At 35.8% G+C, this 21,183-nt stretch overlaps 1 protein-coding gene across 6 annotated transcripts in view; it reads left to right on the top strand.

Moving 5' to 3' along the window:
• The window catches only part of LOC149781891 (segment polarity protein dishevelled homolog DVL-3-like), a 114,817-nt gene that overhangs the window by 53,753 nt on the left and 39,881 nt on the right, over window positions 1-21,183 (top strand). For 5 of the 6 annotated variants that reach the window (XM_089936085.1, XM_089936084.1, XM_089936083.1 and 2 more), the window contains 4 exons: window positions 2,447-2,667; window positions 8,405-8,536; window positions 10,958-11,125; window positions 12,763-12,780. In XM_089936085.1, the coding sequence (XP_089792211.1) occupies window positions 2,447-2,667; window positions 8,405-8,536; window positions 10,958-11,125; window positions 12,763-12,780 (539 nt within the window). The remainder of the gene's footprint in view (window positions 1-2,446; window positions 2,668-8,404; window positions 8,537-10,957; window positions 11,126-12,762; window positions 12,781-21,183) is intronic. The other variant, XM_089936086.1, reaches the window with a different exon arrangement.

The raw sequence follows: 21,183 nt of genomic DNA on the forward strand, positions 1-21,183 counted from the left end.
AAAATTTATGACTGCTAATTTTGTAGAGTGCCAATCACCAATTTGAAATTGTTTCGAACACGACACATTTGCAGTCAATAAAGCAAGACAGTGTGGTCATTGAGGTTTTTGAAATGGCTCTTGAAAAGTTTTGAAAAGGTAATGGAATTTGCTTTTATAAAGTCACCAGGAACCCTGTTAATGTAGGTAGTACTATTCAACTGTACCCTTATCAGTAAAGATTTTCAGTTTTTGTTATGTAAAGAGACAGCTACAACATTACAACCCCATTCCTAAACTAGACACCTTACTTGGAAGAATGCTTAGGTTCACTGTTGTCCAATACCCTCATCTCTAGATGTGGTAGCCATTTGCTGTTGACCTTGTCGAAATCTCCATTGATGTGTGTCCAAATGCCTGTGCTTTGCACTTTTTATATTTACAAACCCTTCATTTTGTTGGAAAAATGTGTTTTTCATTAGTTTCCTTTGTTGTTAGTTATGTTATGCCCCTTTATCAAACTTAAATTGCCTTTGATTTTTGTATGTTGACATTTATGTAACTCTGCAACTGTGTATTATGATGTTTGTTTTGTAAGGCTTGTCTTGAGTTTTGTTTTCTGTTTTGCAGTAATGTTGATTTTGGATGTATATTTGGGCATTTTAATGTATTTGTAATAAGTAAAAAATATGTTTTGCAGTTGGTATTTAAACTGTGTTGCAGATATAAATGTGTCTATCAGGAGTTATGTTATGTTGTCAGCATTATTTTTTAAGGTTATGTGCTTTGATAAAAATGTTTAACACATATATAGCTACCATTTCTCGTATAGTCTTAGTCAAAAAATGCTGTTGTGGATTTTATCAGCACACTACAAGCTATACATGGCTGCCATTGTAACTGGTGGGAAAAATCCCAGTAAGAACCACCAACCCATGTGATGCTACTGTCAGACTTTCTCAGTACCCACTTTGGCCAAGCGCAAGACACAAACCCACATGAATGGAGGTGAGATGGCAGTGAAGCTTTAGACAACTTGACTGTCCGGGGTACCAGTGAACAAATGTGCATGCAACTTTGAAATATATTTAATAGGAAATGTGACCATTAATTATATCCAGTTTGGTTCTTTTTTGCAAAGTAATATTTTACCTCTCTCCACAGCATGATTTTGAACTTAAAATCACTTTTAGCTCACCTGTACATATTGCCAAGAGAGTTTATGGTATGGCCCTGCTCCCAGCATGTTTTGCCATTTTCAACTTCTCAAAACGCTTTTGGCAAACATTTAGTAATATTTATCAGGATGTGCTCTACCAAAATTGTTTTCATGGTAACTCTTTAGCAATGGTGCAGCATCCATAGCAACCAAAAATGGAAAATCAATTTATTTCTTGTCCAAAATAGCTCAGCTAATTTGATCAAATTTTTAGGAATGCTTACTAGCAGATGCAACTAAATTTTATTCACACTAACTTCCTTATCAATGATGCGGCTTCAATAGCAACCAATTGAAAAACTTAACTTTTTACTTTTAAAGAACAGCTGAGCCACCTTGCAATGGTGTTGTTTCCATAACAATAAAATGGAAAGCCTACATTTAACTTAAGAAGAGTTTTGATCGAACATGGTAGGAGTGTTGTTTAGGACATATTCTTTCAAACTGTATTTGGAGCAACTCACCTAGCAAAAATTTTACTTCCTTAGCAATGTGGTCATAAACCTTTTTTCAACTTCTCATGATTGGCAGAATGAATTTGATCATATTTGGTATGATTGTTTCTTAGAACTTGCTCTATCAAAATCATTTCATGTTTCTGCGTTTTTGGCTGCCATAGCATTGGTTTGGATTTCAGTGCAGATGCAAAGGATATTCTCAACTTCTTCCTCAGAACAACCTTGAAAATTTTCATCAAACATAGTATGATTGTTTCTTAGGACATACTCTATCAAAGCTATGTCCAGGGTGACTCCACTAGAGGTGATGTGGCTTCGTCAAATTCTGGGTGGAAAACCCACAAATAAATATTTATTCCTATCAAGTATGGCTCGTTGCTACTAATACTTTAAAAGCAATCATTGAATGACATTCTTTCCAAAGTTGCCTTATCATATTGGACTATATATGATTTGTAGATTCAAGCATAAACACGATTCACTTTTTTTATAAACATGTCAGTGTATGAATGAGTCCAGTCAAGAGTTGAACACAGTTACACAACTAATTTGTACTAAATAGGTAGAAATTATCCTGAAATGGGTCTGTACAGCTCAAGGCATTTGCTTTATTATTGTATTTCCTTTTAGGCCAATGAATACCAGGTGAGTGATAAAAAAATATATGACTTTTAAGTGATAAAAAGCTTTATTTTGTCTGTTATTTTTCTTATATTATTTATGTCTTGTCACAGTAGAAATGTTTACATAAATAGCTATGTTTACAATTGCCACTCTCATTCTATTTCAGACCAATAACATTGGTTGTTGCCAAGTGTTGGGATCCAAACCCAAAAGGTTATTTCACAGTGCCAAGGCAGGAGCCTGTACGTCCAATTGACCCCTCAGCCTGGGTGGCTCACACAACTGCTATGCGAGCCGAGTACTTAAGCCGCGGTGTGCCTAGTCCCTCCCTCAGTAATATCACATCTACAAGTTCTTCTCTTACAAGCTCCATACCAGAATCTGAACGTAAGTGAAGGTTTATCTAGTACAGTTACCCAAAATGGCTCTTTCTTTTGTCATTTTAGCAGAAGCTTGAAAAAGGAATCATCTTGGTGTCATTATGCATGTCTGTCCCTCCCTCTGTATACACAGAAGCTTAAAGTTAGTGTTCTTGTCTGTCCCTCCCTCCATATATGCAGAAGCTTAAGGTCAGTGTTCATCTCTGTTTAATTAATCTCGGCATTTAACTGTCCAAAAAGGGAGTCTCTTGATTTTTTGCACAAGTCGGTTTGAATGAAAAACAGTATATTCATTACTTGCATCATAAAATCCAAACTTTAGCATTTGCATTGTTTCAGATCAATCCAAGTTCAGCAAGAAGGGTAAAACAGATAGATTTTGAATTAACTGCATTTTCTGCTTGGTTTAAAGCCATATAAAAGCAACTATTGAGGTATTTAATTTTTTGTTTCAGTTACAGCACTTGAAACAAAATTATGTCCAAATGGCGGACCCTTCCTAGCCATTGATAGATTGCTTGTCACATTCACTAACATACATTATGTCCTTTGATGATAAATATTTATCAGTTTTAGGATCCAGTACAGTTTTTGACAAACTTCCAATCACAGGGTTACCCCTTGGTCTATAAGGAAAGAAACTGGATGGTTCGATTATATTCAATAGCCTAGAGAAGGCACAGTTATGAAAATTTTAGTTTTCAGTCTTTTAATTAGTTACTTGATATAAGTTATTTTCCTCTCTTACTGAATACATTTTTGAGTTTAGAGGTCATGTTACCTTGTAGTCACCTATATGGCCGTCTCAGTTTAAAATCATATTACCAAAACACAACATTCTGGTAGTTTCTGCATTCAAGATTCAAGATTTGTTGGACCCATACACTTTGGTACACGTCATGCAAGCTGTGTGCATTTTCATACTTTGAATTTTTTGTGTTCAAAAATGTTCGTCTTGAAATGTAGTCAGTGTGTTTAGTTAGCAGTATATAAATTGACTGTGATAAACCATATAGTTCTAGGACAAGCTGGATAAAAGTTGAGTGTTTACGTAAGTGGGAGACTACTCCAGTGGCCTAGTGGTTAGAGTGTCTGCTTCGGAAGCGGGAGGTTGTGGGTTCGAACCCCAGCCAAGTCATACTAAAGACTTATAAAAATAGTACTAACAGCTGCCTCACTAGGCGCCCAGCATTAAGAGGTTACTGTTAGGACGGGTTAGCATTTTGTCAGGATAATGCGACTAAGTGAGACATCATGCTACATGTCTGCGGAATGATGCCTCAGTGCTAAACATCACTATAAACTGCCACACTGCAGACATCATAGTGATATGACTGAAAAATGGTTAAAGCTACGTTAAAAATCCTAGTCACAGACACACACATAAGTGGGTGAATGAAGGATATATCATCTCTTGATGCTAAGATGAATGACATGGAGATAAGAAGCATGATCAGAATGTTTCTTACTGTGAAGATTGCAAAATTACCAGATACTTAAATAAAATTTATATTTCTTGCTCTGAATGGATAATTGTGGCTCACACAAATTTGTGAGAGATCAGACCTAATTATCCATGACATTGAGAAGACAGACACATGTAAAAGCTAATATTTTATTACAAGATTACATAAATTGTGTTGATTTATCAAATAGCTTTGCTCATCTCGAATAATGAAACACAGAGTTGGGTTGTCAAATGTGGCTTATTTTATATTTTGTCTTTAAGTTTGTGGTTTGGGGCAACAACAAGACCTACAAATATACCTATATAAGTGATACTACAATATTCAGCTTTTCTTCATTTGACCTACATGAACTTTACTCAAATATTGATCACTTGAAGAAAAATATTCCTCAGTTATTTGTGTTAATATTTTTCACAAGCATGTAACTGTTCCGTGCAAATTAAACATTGGAGAGTTGTCTTCCTTGAACTTTAATACTAGATGGTATATATATTTACTTGACTCAGCTATTGACAAAGATTGACAAGATGGTCGCTATCACTTAACTGGCTTGAAGCAGCTGTTCCGTTTATTTTAGTGCCATTTTAATGATATTTGTGCTTGTTGCATGACTTCATCTACGTTATTGTGTTCATTATGTATTGGCTGTTAAATTCATATATGTTTCTTCATCTCCTTCTTTTGGAAATGAGAACAATTAGACTTTTTCTTAGCTGTCTTGCTCCACTGTTTTTGAACAAACTGCGATCATGTGATACTCGCCAGTCAACCCGTTTATGCTACGATGGACCCTCATTAATTGCTTTAAATGACCACTCCTTTGGCTATCTACGCTACATTATGCTCTAGACTAAATGAACTGGGACTACATTCATCATTACCTAAATGTAAACAGAAGCGAAAAAAGAAACGTCGTTTCAAAGCTGGCCAGTGTAGAACAGGAAGAAGAATTCCAGTTATCACCCTTATTTTGGTTAAACAATTTTAAAAAAATTTGACTGTTAATTTAGATAACCTAATTCAAATACCTATTGATTCATCGACCTTTGTGTCAACTATCCAAGAGATACCTCTGCGTATTGCATTATTCAATGCCCAGTCAGTAGGACCACCGGAAAAGTGCACAGAGATAGTTAATTTTATCAACGACCAGAATATTGACGTCTTTTTCCTGACAGAAACATGGCTAAAAATATCAGGCGATGAGCCCAAGTGCACAGATCTAACAGCCACTGATTACTCTATCAAGTCGTTCCCCCATAATTCTAGCGGAGGTGGAATTGTTGACATCACAAGGAACTCCATGATCAAACGTCTTAACCACACCACAACATTCACTTTCAACCACACGTCGTTTGAACTAGTCCAATCCACACTCACTGGAGAAAAGGTTAGTCCATTTTTTCTGCCTATACCGCCCTCCTCCTAATAGAAAAAACAAGCTGGCTGACTCTGTTTTTGGAACAGTTTCTGAATCTCCTGTACATGGAAATTCAATAGGTGGCAACCTGATTATTCTTGGAGAGTTCAACTTTCACTTTGACTGTCCCGGAAACTCAAAATACATCAAAACTCATAGATTCCATTAATGTTTTCAACCTCAAACGGTCAGTTAACCAACCCACCCATAAACATGGTCACATTTTAGACTGGATCCTTCATAGACCTGATGATAACATTCTACAGTCATCCCAGGTATCCCATGAACTTGCATCAGATCATTTCTACATTATATGCCATCTTGACGTATCAGTCCCTAACCCTCCACCTTTATCTGCTACTAAGAGAATCCTCTGTATGATAAATAGAACCAAACTAATGCACAACATCCAAGCTAACCTAACAACTTGCTTACCTCCTACAGCAGAACAACGCGATAACTGCCTGCGTTCATTGCTTTGGCTTTGGCTTTCCACCAGACTCAACTATACTCACAAATCTATGAAGCCGCTAAGAAGAATGTCACAAATATAGTCCATGCAGCGAAATCAGCCCACTACACTACTAAGATCATGGAAAGTTCCAGCTGCAAAGAGCTCTTTGAGATTACTAACAAGCTATGGTCAAGGAACAAATCTACACCACTTCCATCTACCTTCTCTCCAGTCGACCGTCTGGACATGTTTGCAAATTTCTTTCGTGACAAAGTACAAACCATTAGAGATAAGCTTGACACCACAATTTCAATTGACTCATCACCATACAGTTGGGATACCAAATTTTAGCGGCAACCATTTGCAGCATTTGAACCTGTCTCTATGGACTTCATACGTACAATCCTGATGAAGAGTGCACCGAAGTCATGTGAACTTGATCCAATTCCAACATCACTGCTGCTTGAGTGCTTAGATCCAATATTGCCTTCACTAACTGATGTTATTAATACCTCTCTCTCATCCGGGGAATTCCCATCATTTTTCAAAACTGCCATTGTAAAGCCTCTGCTGAAGAAACCGACACTAGACCATAATGTTTTAAAGAACTACCGCCCAGTTTAGAATATCCCATTCATATAAAAAATCTTAGAAAAAGGTTGTTCTATCCCAGCTTGTATCTCATCTAAATTCAAACAGTCTTTTCAGCAATGTACAATCTGCATATCGCCCTTGCCACAGTACTGAAACTACTCTTCCAAAAGTAGTTAATGACATTCTCTCTGCGTTGGATAGCAGAAATCTTACAGTCCTCACCCTCGTTGATTTGTCTGCAGCATTTGACACAATAGACCATGATATATTACTTTACCGTCTCCAGCATGTATTTGGCATTCATGATACAGCCTTACTGTGGTTCAAGACCTACTTGGTCAACAGGACACAAATTGTATCTGCAAATGGAATACACTCCAGCCCAGTTGATCTATGTTGTGGTGTTCCACAGGGGTCTGTTCTTGGACCTGTTCTCTTCGTTATGTACACTCAGTCGCTCTCAAGTGTCGTAGATCATCATCCAGTGTCTCACCAATTGTACACTGATGACACCCAAATATACAAATCTATCCAACCAACTGAAGTTGATGCTACTATCCAAGGTGTAGAGAGGTGCATTTCTGATGTGAAATCATGGATGACATGTAACAAGCTGCAGATGAATGATGATAAAATTGAGGTCATTCTGATCACAACACAAAGACTTTCTCACTCACATCCTTTACCTCAAACAATAAATATCAGCAACACCACCATTAAATTCACTCAATCAGTACGAAACCTAGGTGTTACTCTGGATAGTACTATCACATTGCACGAACATGTCATGAACATTTGCAAGGCTGCATATCTTGAGCTAAGACGCATCAGCTCAGTTCACAAATATCTTTCAGTTGATGACACTAAAACACGTGTTTTCATTAGTACTTTCAAGACTAGACTATTGTAACTCAAGTCTGTCTGGTTCATCTCAATATCTACTCCAGAAACTTCAAAAAGTTCAAAACACAGCTCCTCGGATCATACTTAGAGTACCACGATCAGAGCACATCTCCCCGCTGCTCTGTACCCTACACTGGCTATCCATTCAATCCAGAATCAAACACAAAATTTGTTCTCTGTGCTACGTTTCACTGTCGGACTTGAGTCCAACATACCTCTCCGACCTCACCCATGTGTACACACAAGCAAGATACTTACACTCCTCTTCTGACAATCGTATACTCATTATTCCCACTATGAATACAAAGTCATATGGACAGTGTTCTTTTGCATACCAGGCCCAGCAACGTGGAATGAATTGCCCACTGAACTTAGACACAAGGACAGTGATCACATTCAAGAGTGCTCTCAAAACTCACTTATTTCGACTGCAAGAACAATCTTAAAGACCTGATAATGTTTCCTCCCTTAAAATATTCTCAGCATGTTTTTAATGTTTTTCTAATTTCATGGTGTTTGTTTTTGTAATCATATCATTATATGTTTTTTATCTTATAGGTGTTGTCTAATGTTGTAAAGCGCTTAGAGCTTCTAAAGATTAGGCGCCATACAAATTCCTCATTATTATTATTATTATTGTCACAGATATAAAAAAAATCCAAGTAATCTTTGAAAAATATTTGCAGATGTTTGTAAGAATTTATCTGCTTCAAGTAAAGCAAATTTTAGAGATTTATCTCCCCTTGATTTATGTCCAAGACTAGCGCAAGCATTTCAAAATATACCATTATTGCATGAATGTAGATTTATTTAGCTTTTTAGGTAGCACAGATTTTGAAAGTTCAGAGTTAATTGACTGGTGCTAACATTTATGTTTGTAACAATTTTATGTTTTGTGTTGCAGGTTTCGATGATCTGAATTTAACAGTTAATACTGACATGGCAACAGTTGTAAAAGCCATGGCCCAGCCAGACTCTGGTCTAGAAATACGAGATAGGATGTGGTTGAAAATTACTATACCAAATGCATTCATAGGTAAGCTGTCTTCTCTTCCAGTGATATGCCATATATACCTGCTTATAAGTTGATTCCAAATGCAGTCTGCACAGAACCAGATCTACTGTATTAGTTACTGTGGATCATTTTAGGACCTACATTAAAAATTAATTTCCATTACTGTCTGACCCAACTAAATGTCATGCCACAACTATGGACCCAGATGATTACGTTAATTTAAATTTTATTCATTTGAATTTAGTTTTCATATTCGATTCTGTGGAATTGGTCAGGGAACCAGACTAACTTTTCCTGAATAGTTAGATGTTTTAGACTGTATTTTGTGATGCAAAAAGCCTGCATGATCAGCTGTTGCTCTTTTTATTTATTTATGCCGAAAGAGACGATAAACCTCTTAAAAAGATTTAATAGTGCAGTAGAATGAAATGAATTTTAAGATTCTTGTGGGGAAAAGCAGGAAGGGTAACAGTTAAATTTAGTGGACATCCTTTGCTGATTTGAGTGTATCATGGCAGGAAAGATGAATGTTATTTGTTAATTTTTTATTAAGGATTATGTCAAATAGTGAGAGATCAAGAAGCCATTGAGCTCTATAAGGTTTGGAATTACAGTTTGTGAAACTGTACTGGAGGTAGTTAAGGTAGATGTAAACTTTACAAACTTAAAGAGTTGAACACAATGTTTACTGTTGCTTCATCAGGCTTGAAATCACATTTCTGGACTTTCAAATGCATGTTTTCCAGCTTGACATAACCAGTACACAATAATTTGTTACAACTTTCGGAAAACTGGTTCATCTTGCAGAATAAATCTGATTGCCTTACTGAAAAGGTCATGTTAGAGGTGACATGTCTGAATTAAGAAGACTCTTGAGTAAGACCAAGATACAGTTACAAGCCCATAACTTTTTCGTGTCTCTACTTGTCTGTCTCAAATTATAAATTAAAAAGGCCTTTGAGTCAACATAGATACAGCCACACGCCCATAACTTTTTTCTGTCTCTACTTGTCTGTCTTTACATCTAAATTAAAAAGGCCTTTGAGTCAACATAGATACAGCCACAAGCCCGTAACTTTTTTTCTGTCTCTACTTGTCTGTCTTTACTTCTAAATTAAAAAGGCCTTTGAGTCAACATAGATACAGCCACAAGCCCGTAACTTTTTTCTGTCTCTACTTGTCTGTCTCAAATTATAAATTAAAAAGGCCTTTGAATCGACATAGATACAGCCACAAGCCCATAACTTTTTTTCTGTCTCTACTTTTAAATTAAAAAGGCCTTTGAGTCAACATAGATACAGCCACAAGCCCATAACTTTTTTCTGTCTCTACTTGTCTGTCTCAAATTATAAATTAAAAAGGCCTTTGAGTCACCATAGATACAGCCACAAGCCCATAACTTTTTTCTGTCTCTACTTTTAAATTTAAAAGGCCTTTGAGTCAACATAGATACAGCCACAAGCTCATAACTTTTTTCTGTCTCTACTTGTCTGTCTCAAATTATAAATTAAAAAGGCCTTTGAGCCAACATAGATACAGCCACAAGCTCATAACTTTTTTCTGTCTCTACTTGTCTGTCTCAAATTATAAATTAAAAAGGCCTTTGAGCCAACATAGATACAGCGACAAGCCCATAACTTTTTTCTGTCTCTACTTGTCTGTCTCTACTTCTAAATGAAAAAGGCTCTTGTATAGATACAGCCACAAGCCCATAGTTTTTCCTCTGTCGCTACTTGTCTGTCTCCACTTGTAAATTTAGAAGGCCCTTGAGTAAGCGTAGATAAAGACACAAGCCCATACTGTCTCAACTTTTAAAAAAGTGTTGCATGTGGAGCTAAATTACTGGAGAATTTCCTGCCATTTATCTTTCACCTAGTTAGTTAGAGAATTCGGTAGTGAAAATGTTGATAACTACCATATCTACAGTTCTCTGTAAGGACCTACTTAGACATGGGAGGGGCTTATTTATGCACAACTGTGTCAGAGGTAAAACTTTGTCCTCCATCATAACACTTGCAATTTTGACCTTCCAGCCAGTAAGACACCATGGTTCATTGATATTTTTATTTTGGGGCTTAAAACAGGGTATTTGTTTGCTGAACAGGGAAACAGTTAGCAATTTTGTAATAATTTTATTGACTCTGAAACATAAAAATTAACAACTCTCATAACATGCACATGTGCACACACACATAGAAAAGTACATGTTGGCATAATGTTTGTGTTTTGGCTGTGTCATAAGATCAAGGAGCCCGCTCACTTGTGACTTGTCTAATTTTAAGTACAAGCAAAATATTTAATATAACGGGTCTAAATGCATGTATTATCCTAAATGTATCTAGCTCCTTGTAGACAGTAGTACCTTCATGAAAGTAATACATACTTCTACTTCTACATGTACTTTTACTTTCACTTCATCCCATGGCCTTCATCTAATTTCAGGTTCAGATTTAGTGGAGTGGTTGTTTACACATGTGGAAGGTTTTGCTGATCGGAGGGATGCTAGAAAATACGCATGTAATTTATTAAAAGCAGGCTTTATAAGGCATACTGTCAACAAGATCACGTTCTCGGAACAATGCTATTATGTCTTTGGTGACCTAAGTGGAGGTAAGATACTTATTTAAGCCTTCTGCAATACATTCATCCCATTGTATTTGCATGAGACCTCATCAGTACTGCATTCAGTAAGCAATCCTGTTTCATTCCTTGAAGTATCGATTACCACCTAGCTGTGGACACCATAGTGTGGAACAGTGATTTCTTTATTTGGCATTAGCCCTAAGATCCATGATATTACAGAATTTCCAGATCACTTTGATCTGGATGTTTTCATCACAGCTGAATCATTGAAATGACATGTATCACAAATAAACTCTTTGGTTTTGTTCTTATCCGTTTCTCAGCATATTTGTGGTATGTAGATGTCATTATATTTTGTATTTTTTTGTAAACTTGAGCAGTTAAATGTTGTAGTAAGCTGAGCTTTCTCTTTACTCATTTGTGTTTGAATTCCATGGCAGATATGAGAGTCTCACAGCCCCAGTCTCACCAGCTAAATAAATTGTGCCCCATATGCCTACCTTTTTATTGCTTCAGTCTTAGTTTTTCCTTCTGGACTCAGTTATCACATATGGTTTCAGTGATATGTCATTATATCATGGGAGACGCAATGTTTCCATACAGTTTTTGCACACTTGGGCACTTACAGTAGCACATTTGGGAACATAATAATGGAGTATAAGTAATTCGATTTTCAGTTTTAACTCAACAGAAACCTCCAGATGAGAGCAAATCGGGGGATCCTGAGATGTTTTATAATTTCATGGACATAAGCATTAACATTGAACATTAAAATCAAGAAGTAAAATATTGGTGTGTGCTAAAGGGTCCCCAGCTAGATTACTATATTATCTACCAAACCAAACATCAATTCCCAATTATTTCCTTTCCATCTTTCCAGTTAGATCTTGCATTTCATGCTCGGTTAAATTACTGCCATAGGCATTATTATACCAAACCAGTATGCAATACTTGTTAAATGTAGTGTTTTACATTTATATTTATAAAGAACCTTTGCCTTGAAACATTGGATTTCTGCCATTTAGTCATTACAGGCACGTTTATGAAAAGACAAATCTCAATATATAAAAGATATCCATGTAATACAATCTTAAAATTTGTACCTCTAAGGATGATTCTTTGTTATTATTTTTAAGTGCCTGGGACAAATTTTGACTTGAATATTATATTTTGATATTTTATTGGGGCCTGTTACTTTTATGTGTTGTAAAATGAAGTTGGTAAAGTAACAATCCAAAAATAGGCAAGGACCTTGACAGTGCATTTGCATAAGTGTATGAATATGATTTTCTTTATATAGTGGGAACATTTATTTCAATTGGATTCCAGGAATCTTAAATCCTGATTTCAAACACATGGAAGTAAGCTTGAGAACATAGGTGAAGGTGGTTTGGGTGACATTGATTTTACAAGTTCAGTCAGTCATCTCCATTGCTTCACTGCTTTTATTATTCATCATTGACACATCAATGTTTTTTTGATGGATTTTTTTCCTTCACATTTCATCATGTGCTGTGACTTATTGAGATGTGACAGCTGTTAGACCTTGATTGAATCTGACATTTAGTAAAATGAATAATAATAAAGTAGTACAGAAAGTTCAACTGTCACATCTCATTTATGCTTTATCATTGTTGTAAAAATGTTACATTTGCCTATTCCAGGAGGAATGCCTTACCCAGGTGTGTATTGCTGTCAAACAAGATTGTAGACCAAGAAATCCTCATACAGATTAGACCTTAAGTCTGCTTATAACTGACACTTTTTACATAAAGCTATTTAGTTGATATCCATCACGTGCCAGTTAAAACCCTCATGTAGCAGGCAAAGTTAATTTCTTAAAATTATTAATGATTTTCATTCCCAAATAGAAATCTCTTGTGAAAATTTCTTGGTCTATGAAATTTGCATGTTGTATACATTTCCTTTCTCCACCCCACACACATTTTTTATGCTGTTAACCACATTAGAAAAGGTCTCTTCCCTAGCTAGATGCATTAAACCATGGGGGGGTTAAATGCTAATTTCATCAATTTTCTTGAATATATTTGTGTTATGTTTCTTATATGTGGATAGTTACTTTTCTGTATATATTTAGCTCACCAAGTGATATGTTCAACTGAACTTGTTTGTGTCGTTCAACTATTGCTCCTTATCGATCAGGAGTCCATATTTTTTATCTGATTTCAGTTACACTTGGAATATGGGTTTAAATCATAAGCACCTTAGACGAGTCCAATAATGAGCAAGATCTCAGCATATTGTTGATGTGTCCTTCAGATTAACTGAGCTTGTTACCACACTATAGGTCATATTTCCAATCCACTTTATGAGTGAGCTTGGAATATATGCTTATATTGTTATGATCTGGATGATTTCAACAATGAGCAAGATCCTTAAATACTAATGAGGTGATTGGCTCAGCTTTTTGCCACCCTGAAAGTCATTATTTTTTTTGTGATTTGGATTTGATCAAACTTGGAATATATGCTTACGTCAGAGTTTTTGGACAAGTTGGATAATGAGTGAGATGCATGCATACTAAGGAGGTGATCTTAATTTTATTGGCTGAGCTTGTTTCCACTCTGGAAGCCATATTTCTGATCCTGTTCTGATCAAACTTGGAATATATGCTTATATCATTAGGAATTCAGACAATTTTGATGATGTGCAAGATCCACTCAATAATGAGGTAGTTGCACATCAGATTGACAGAGCCTGTTGCCCAACATTAATTCATATTTCTGATCCAATTTTGATCAAACTAGAAATGAAAGCAAATGTTATCAGGATCTTGGATGGGTTCAATAATGGGTGAGATGCAGATATAATAATGAGATAATTGTTGTCACACTGGAGGCCAGATTTCTGATCTAGTTGTGATCAGATTTGAAATATATGTTTGTCTTTTCAGAGTTTGAATGAGCAAGATCTGTGCATATTAATGATTGACTAAGCTTATTATTACCCTAGGAACCATATTTGAGATCAGACTTGAAATATTGGCTTATATCATCAAGATCTAGGAAGTGTTACATAATGAGTGAAATTTATACATATTAATGATGTAATCCTGCATCTGATTGGCTGAGCTTATTACCACTCTGGAAGCCATAATTTTGATCTGAATTAGGAATATGGGCTTGTATCATAAATATCTTTGGCATTTTCAAAAGTAGGCAGGATTGGCCATGTGTCTGGTTGGCTCATAAAGCCTCATTTTCAAAAGTAGGCAGGATTGGCCATGTGTCTGGTTGGCTCATAAAGCCTCATTTTCAAAAGTAGGCAGGATTGGCCATGTGTCTGGTTGGCTCATAAAGCCTCATTTTTGATGATCTTTATATTATCATTAGGCTCATGGACGACTTTGAATATAAGCAAGAAACTCCATATCGGTTTTACCTTTATCTTTTGAGAGAATTTGATAAATATATGGTAAAAGAGGTCAAATGAACATAAAATAAAGTTTTGGGGATGATTTCTGAAAAGGTATTATGTAAGCCACATGAGAACTATCAGGCCTAGTTTGACCTCTTGTTTTGTTATGATGCCTTTTTACTGTGAAGAAAAAAAATCCACCTTTTTTGAAAGGCTTCTTTAAAAACAAAAATGGAATGTATACATTTTTTTTCTTCATGAGACGGATGTTTACGTTATTGCAATAGTATTCTAAGTCAAGTACGAGTTTCTCATCCCGGACCTTCATCAGTCACCTTTATTAATACTTGTGGTTATTTATTTATTTATTTATTTATTAATGAATTTAAAAATGACAAAAGTCAGATCAGGTTGCACAGTACATAGTGCTGCATCCATACAATTGCGACAGAATCCATATGCTGTTTATAATGAGAATAGGACTGTTGGTGTCAACTTTGACTGCCTTTACTAAAAGTAGAAAAACACTTAAATGATTGCATATATTTAATAAAAAGCCACACAAAACAAATAAAAGACTGACACATTTAGACTAATAGTAAATTTCATAGAAACATCCTAGCATCAGGACCCATCAGCCTACAGTTGAGACTGAATGTTACTAAAATATGAAAACTTTTAAATGACTTGTAATAAACAGCTTAAAAATTTGTCTGAATTTGGCAGAAAGCATTCTGACATATAGTGCTATCAGATTTGTACAAATGATGCCAAGCCACCATCCAATATGGCTGCCATTACTGAAAACAGACAACCTTTTAAAAGGACTTTTATAAAGTTGCTCAATAGAATTTGACCAAAGAAAGTATTCAGGCTTAAAGGGCTTTGAGGTGTATGTAAATAATGTCAAATGCACCATCTTATATGGCCACCATTACTAAAAAAGAGAAAAAGTTAAACAAATTTTCAAAACCTGCACACCAGAGTAAACCAAATTTGACAGAAAGCATCCAGGCTTTAATTGCTTTCATGTTTGTACGGTTGATGACAATCCACCATCAAATAAGACAGCTGTTTATAAAAAAAGAAACTTTTAAGTGTTTTCTTACAAATTGCCAAACTGAATTTCACCAGATTTAACCAAATGCAACCAGGTATTATGAGAGCTCGATTTGACAGAAAGGATAGAAACCACCATCAGATTTGGCCACTGTTGCTAAATTAGTTACAACGTGGATGGGGTTGGGAGGACTCTCAAAAACCAATCAACAGAGTTTTACCAAATTTGACAAAAAGAATGGCTTTTAGATTTATACAAGTCAAATTATTCAAGTTAATTTATACAAGTCTTATTGATCCATTATCAAATATGGCAACCATTACTAAAATTAGAAACACTTTAAACATCTTTATCTCCCCCCATTCAAATAAATTGTTCAGCAGAATTTGACCAACTCTAACGGAAAGCCTCCTGGTATATAAAGGACTTTAAGTTTTGGGAAAATGATGCTGATATAATCAAAGCATGGATAAAGATTTAACAAAATAGAGAATCCTTTAAAAAATTTTTTGACTTATTCAGTTAACAGCGTTGAAAGAAAGTTCACAGGAAGCATCCTGATTACTCAGATTTTTTTGTTCACAGCTCTTGCATTTGGCAGTCAAGCAGCTGTTGACCATGTTATCAATCTCAAACCCACATGGGCCTTTATCACAGCTCTTGCATTTGGCAGTCAGGCAGCCGTCAGCCATGTTATCAATCTCAAACCCACATGGGTCTTTATCACAGCTCTTGCATTTGGCAGTCAGGCAGCTGTCAGCCATTTTATTCATCTCAAACCCACATGGGCCTTTATCCTAGCTCTTGCATTTGGCAGTCAGGCAGCTGTCAGCCATGTTATCAATCTCAAACCCACATGGGTCTTAATCACAGCTCTTGCATTTGGCAGTCAGGCAGCCGTCAGCCATGTTATCAATCTCAAACCCGCATGGACCTTTATCCTAGCTCTTGCATTTGGCAGTCAGGCAGCTGTCAGCCATGTTATCAATCTCAAACCCACATGGGCCTTAATCACAGCTCTTGCATTTGGCAGTCAGGCAGCTGTCGGCCATTTTATCAGTCTCAAACCCACATGGGCCTTTATCCTAGTTCTTGCATTTGGCAGTCAGGCAGCCGTCAGCCATGTTATCAATCTCAAACCCACATGGGCCTTTATCACAGCTCTTGCATTTGGCAGTCAGGCAGCTATCGGCCATATTATCAGTCTCAAACCCACACGGGACTTTATGTGATGGTATGCAATTTTCTATTCATGGCATGTTGGCTGACTTTGATTTACAGTATTCTGCATCATTACTTATGGTCTTGAATTGTCTGAGCCACTTGTATTTGTCTTGACCCGGTAAATCCCTTGAATTGTCCGAGCCACTCGTATTTGTTTTGACCCGGTAAATCCCTTGAATTGTCTGAGCCACTCGTATTTGTTTTGACCCGGTAAATCCCTTGAATTGTCCAAGCCACTCGTATTTGTTTTGACCGGGTAAATCCCTTGGCTAATACAAAATTTCAGCAAAATTATATATGCAGATTTGTATTTATATAACCTTTTATTTTCAGCTTTCTACATTGTCATTTAATGGAGTCATGACTTCTGAATTTTGGACCAATATTTGTTTCAGCACATTTTACTTGAAATTTGCTATGCAGCTTTGTAGTAATGAGACTTCATCTGGGTTTGTGTTTTTCACTGTTCCATGTCATCAGTGTCTTCTTTGACAAATACACCTTATTTCATTTACTATATAATGTTGTCACAAAGCTTCAATCTCCTGTTTGCAATGAAATATGGGGATTATCAATTTCTGATACTTGTTTTTACTAGGGTTTTTCAAAATTGTTTTCACTGTTTGGGCCTTAATTTGTTTGATGAAAACTTTACTGTTTCTTGCCTTTTCAAAGAGAAGATGGAGACATCATATCCACATTTTCATCTGTCCATCTGTCACGCTTTAGTTTCCACTTTATGACTGAAGCTGTTTGTAATTAAGAAATGAAACTTGGTAAACTTTTACATCCTCATTAGTAAGTGCATTGCATGCTACATTATGTATTTTATCTTATTATGAAGGTCCAGATTCTGTATTCTATTTCCATCACCCATTCCATTCTGTTCAATAACTTTCTAGCCACTTGAGATTGAAGTATGAAACTTACTATACAATATATTTGTGTATCACTAAAAGATGTGTCACATGCCATAGTGGGGGTCTTATCTTCAAGTAGATCAGTGTTAGTGCTCAGTATTTTAGGTTTTCATCATACTTTGACATTAACTTCATAACTTGAAAGCTATTTGAGATTTATACCCAGTATTTTAGGAGATTTATACCCAGTATTTTAGGTTTTCATCCTACTTTCACATTAACTCCACAACTTTAAAGATATTTGAGATTTATACCCAGTATTTTAGGTTTTTGTCCTACTTTCACATTAACTCCATAACTTAAAAGCTATTTGAGATTTATACCCAGTGATTTAGGTTTTCATCCTACTTTCATACCAGCGCAATAACCTAAAAGCTATTTGAGATTTATACCCAGTATTTTAGGTTTTCATCCTACTTTCATACCAGCGCAATAACCTAAAAGCTATTTGAGATTTATACCCAGTGATTTAGGTTTTCATCCTACTTTCATACCAGCGCAATAACTTAAAATCTATTTGAGATTTATACCCAGTATTTTAGGTTTTCATCCTACTTTCATACCAGCACAATAACTTAAAAGCTATTTGAGATTTATACCCAGTATTTTAGGTTTTCATCCTACTTTCATACCAGCGCAATAACTTGAAAGCTATTTGAGATTTATACCCAGTATTTTAGGTTTTCATCCTACTTTAATACCAGCGCAATAACTTAAAAGCTATTTGAGATTAATTGATGTAAGATTGTACAGTATGTTCCTGAATCGTCGCAGGAAGGTGTGTTATGTGCTACACTAGCATACGTGCCAACCATTACACTTTTGGCGTAATCATTACGCTTTTTATCACTAAATTACGCCTTACACGTAAACGTATATGGATTATGCTTTTTCGATATATCCACCTTCCAAAACAAAAAAATTGTTTGTTTTCTCATTTTTATTAACATCCCATTAATCCCACAGACCGTATTTTAGAAAAGACAGCTTCTACGTAACTACAGTATAAGAGTACACTTGTCCGTGCACTTTCCTAACAGTATTATGTTCTATTTATAGCAACTATCCTATTACCCAGAAACATGCTGGTTCTACTTTCAAACTTTCGACCTCGTATTCTATTTATAGCAGCTGTATGGCTTAGTGAAGAGAGAACAGACTGGTTTTCTAATTTTTAATTTTTACTCGCAGATTCTTTTTTCTAATTTATATTTAGTACAGAATCAGTCTATAGGTATTTGGCGCTAAAAAGTATAATTTATTTTAGTCGATGCGTGTATGAGAGCAAAAATATCTCCTTTCAAATAATTTCACAAATGGATTAGAAGAAGGCCAAAAATAAACAAAACAAAATATAACAGAATCCTCCAAAGATGAGGACACGAGGGCAGCATCATGTGATGCCTATTGCAGGCCATGTGGAAATAATTTGACTACTTGGCGTTAAAAGTCTTCAGATGTATTCTAGTCGATGTTTGTGTTAGAGCACATATATTTTTTCAAAGAATTTCACAGGTGGATCAGAAAAAGACAAAGAAACGAATCCTTCAAAGATGAATACATGAATGGCATAATACAGCATTCCATTCTCGGGCACAGGGACTTGTATCGTTGCATAAAATTGACCTGTCATACATGTACTATATATAGTACATGTATGACAGGTGAGTTTTAAGCAACAATACGAGTCCCTGTATTCTAGGGCAGTATCATGCTCATTGCAGTCTGTGCAGAAACAATTTTAATATTGTGCATGTTGGTGAATTTTATGTGGAGAAACACTTGAAAACAAAGAAACACATCGAATTAGCTCGTCTTACAAACTCCAATACTAAGGTAACTTCTTATCTGCAGCAGAACTAAACTGCGGACATGAATGTTATAAATGCAGAGGTGTTATTTACAGAGTTATTAATAGAAAGATAATGAAGATCTTGCTATAGGTGTAGAAGCAAGAGAATTAGTAGAACACAATTCTAATCTAGCGGTGAAGGTGTTTTATGATAATTTTAGAGGTTATTATGCTACAGCCTGTGATTACATGCTCCAGAAATTCCCCTATGGAGATGAAGTGCTTTTAAATGCTTCAGTTGCTGATGTAAATGAGAGACATTCAAAAAGCTTCAAAAGTGTTAGATTCTTTGTCAAGAGATATCCCATTCTATTACCATCCTTGTCTACCTTGGATCATCTGGAAGGAGAATTCCTGAAGTATAAAGTTGGGATTCTACCTGACAATATACTTAATGCAGATATAGTTGATGTGCAGTGGCACCTTATTTCCCAGCTAAAAGACACAATCACTGGAAGATATAAATTTCCTCTTCTTTGTCAGGTTATGAAAGGAAAACTGGTTCTTTACCATTCTAATGCTGACTGCGAGAGATTGTTCAGTATTATTATCAAACATAAAAGTGAATTCAGATCCAGGCTCAATAACCCAGTACTTTGTGCTCTACTGGTGTGCAAAACATTCATGGTCTCAGCTGGTACAAAGTGTTTTAAAATGCAACATGAAAATCTGTTGCTTTCTAAAGCTAAAAGTGCTACATATGAAAACTTGAAGCAGTAAAGGATGTTAAAAGACGAGAGGGGCAAATAAATAATTGTTTATTGAATTTTTAGCATGTTATATGTGGATTCCTCTTTTTCTGCTTGGATTCCTCTTTTTGTCTACTTGGATTACACTTTTTCCTCGTCAAGGATTGGCATGTATGCACTAGGGTTCCAATCTTCAATGTCAAGGCTCAGTATATATATTTTCCTACACACCTTTTCAGCTTTGGAACTTGAGAGCTGATGGTGGTAATGTTACGTAGCATTTATTCTTGAAATATCATCAGTGGTTATGGCAAGTACCAAATTGGTACTGTATCTCTAAGATCAAGGTTACATATTTGTGGTTTTGTTTATTCATTTGGGTCTTTGAATTCATAGTTTGCTGCAACAACAAAAACATGGTACTCACTGAATGACAGTGTAGTGCCAGTATGTTCTACTTTTTTGGGAATGAGTACAGAAGTTTAAATACAGAAAAATAGCCTCCTAAACAGGGATTATTGTGTTGAATGTTTTGGCAGAACCTCCTGCTGGCATCTGTCCCTCAGTCAAAATGTCTTGTGATTTTTTTTACCAAAATCCACCTCGGAAATATTTTGCAGTGGTGCAGCATGAAAAGGAGATTGTGGCATGTTGGGATTGTTATGCCGACACTGTGGTAGGTGTGGGGTGGGGTGCTTCCAATTTTATATTTAAATTATTATAGAAGTCCCACCCAGGCTCTATTTTGGCTGGAAGTTAAATTAGTGAAAGAGAGATGTAAATCTCTGAGCCCCCAGTCAGCAATGCCGATGGTTAAATGATTGAATATACAATAAAGTGAAATTCAACTGATAACAATTTTATGACAATTTGATAAATAATTAAAATTTCCCAAGTTCTCTCCTTCCACTTAACCCTGTGATAGCCTATTGCATCATTTCATTTGTTGTGTGAGATAGCTT

The sequence above is a fragment of the Sinohyriopsis cumingii genome, chromosome 15, assembly GCF_028554795.1.
Source record: "Sinohyriopsis cumingii isolate HCF-2022 chromosome 15, ASM2855479v2, whole genome shotgun sequence".
NCBI classification, from domain to species: Eukaryota; Metazoa; Mollusca; class Bivalvia; order Unionida; family Unionidae; genus Sinohyriopsis; species Sinohyriopsis cumingii.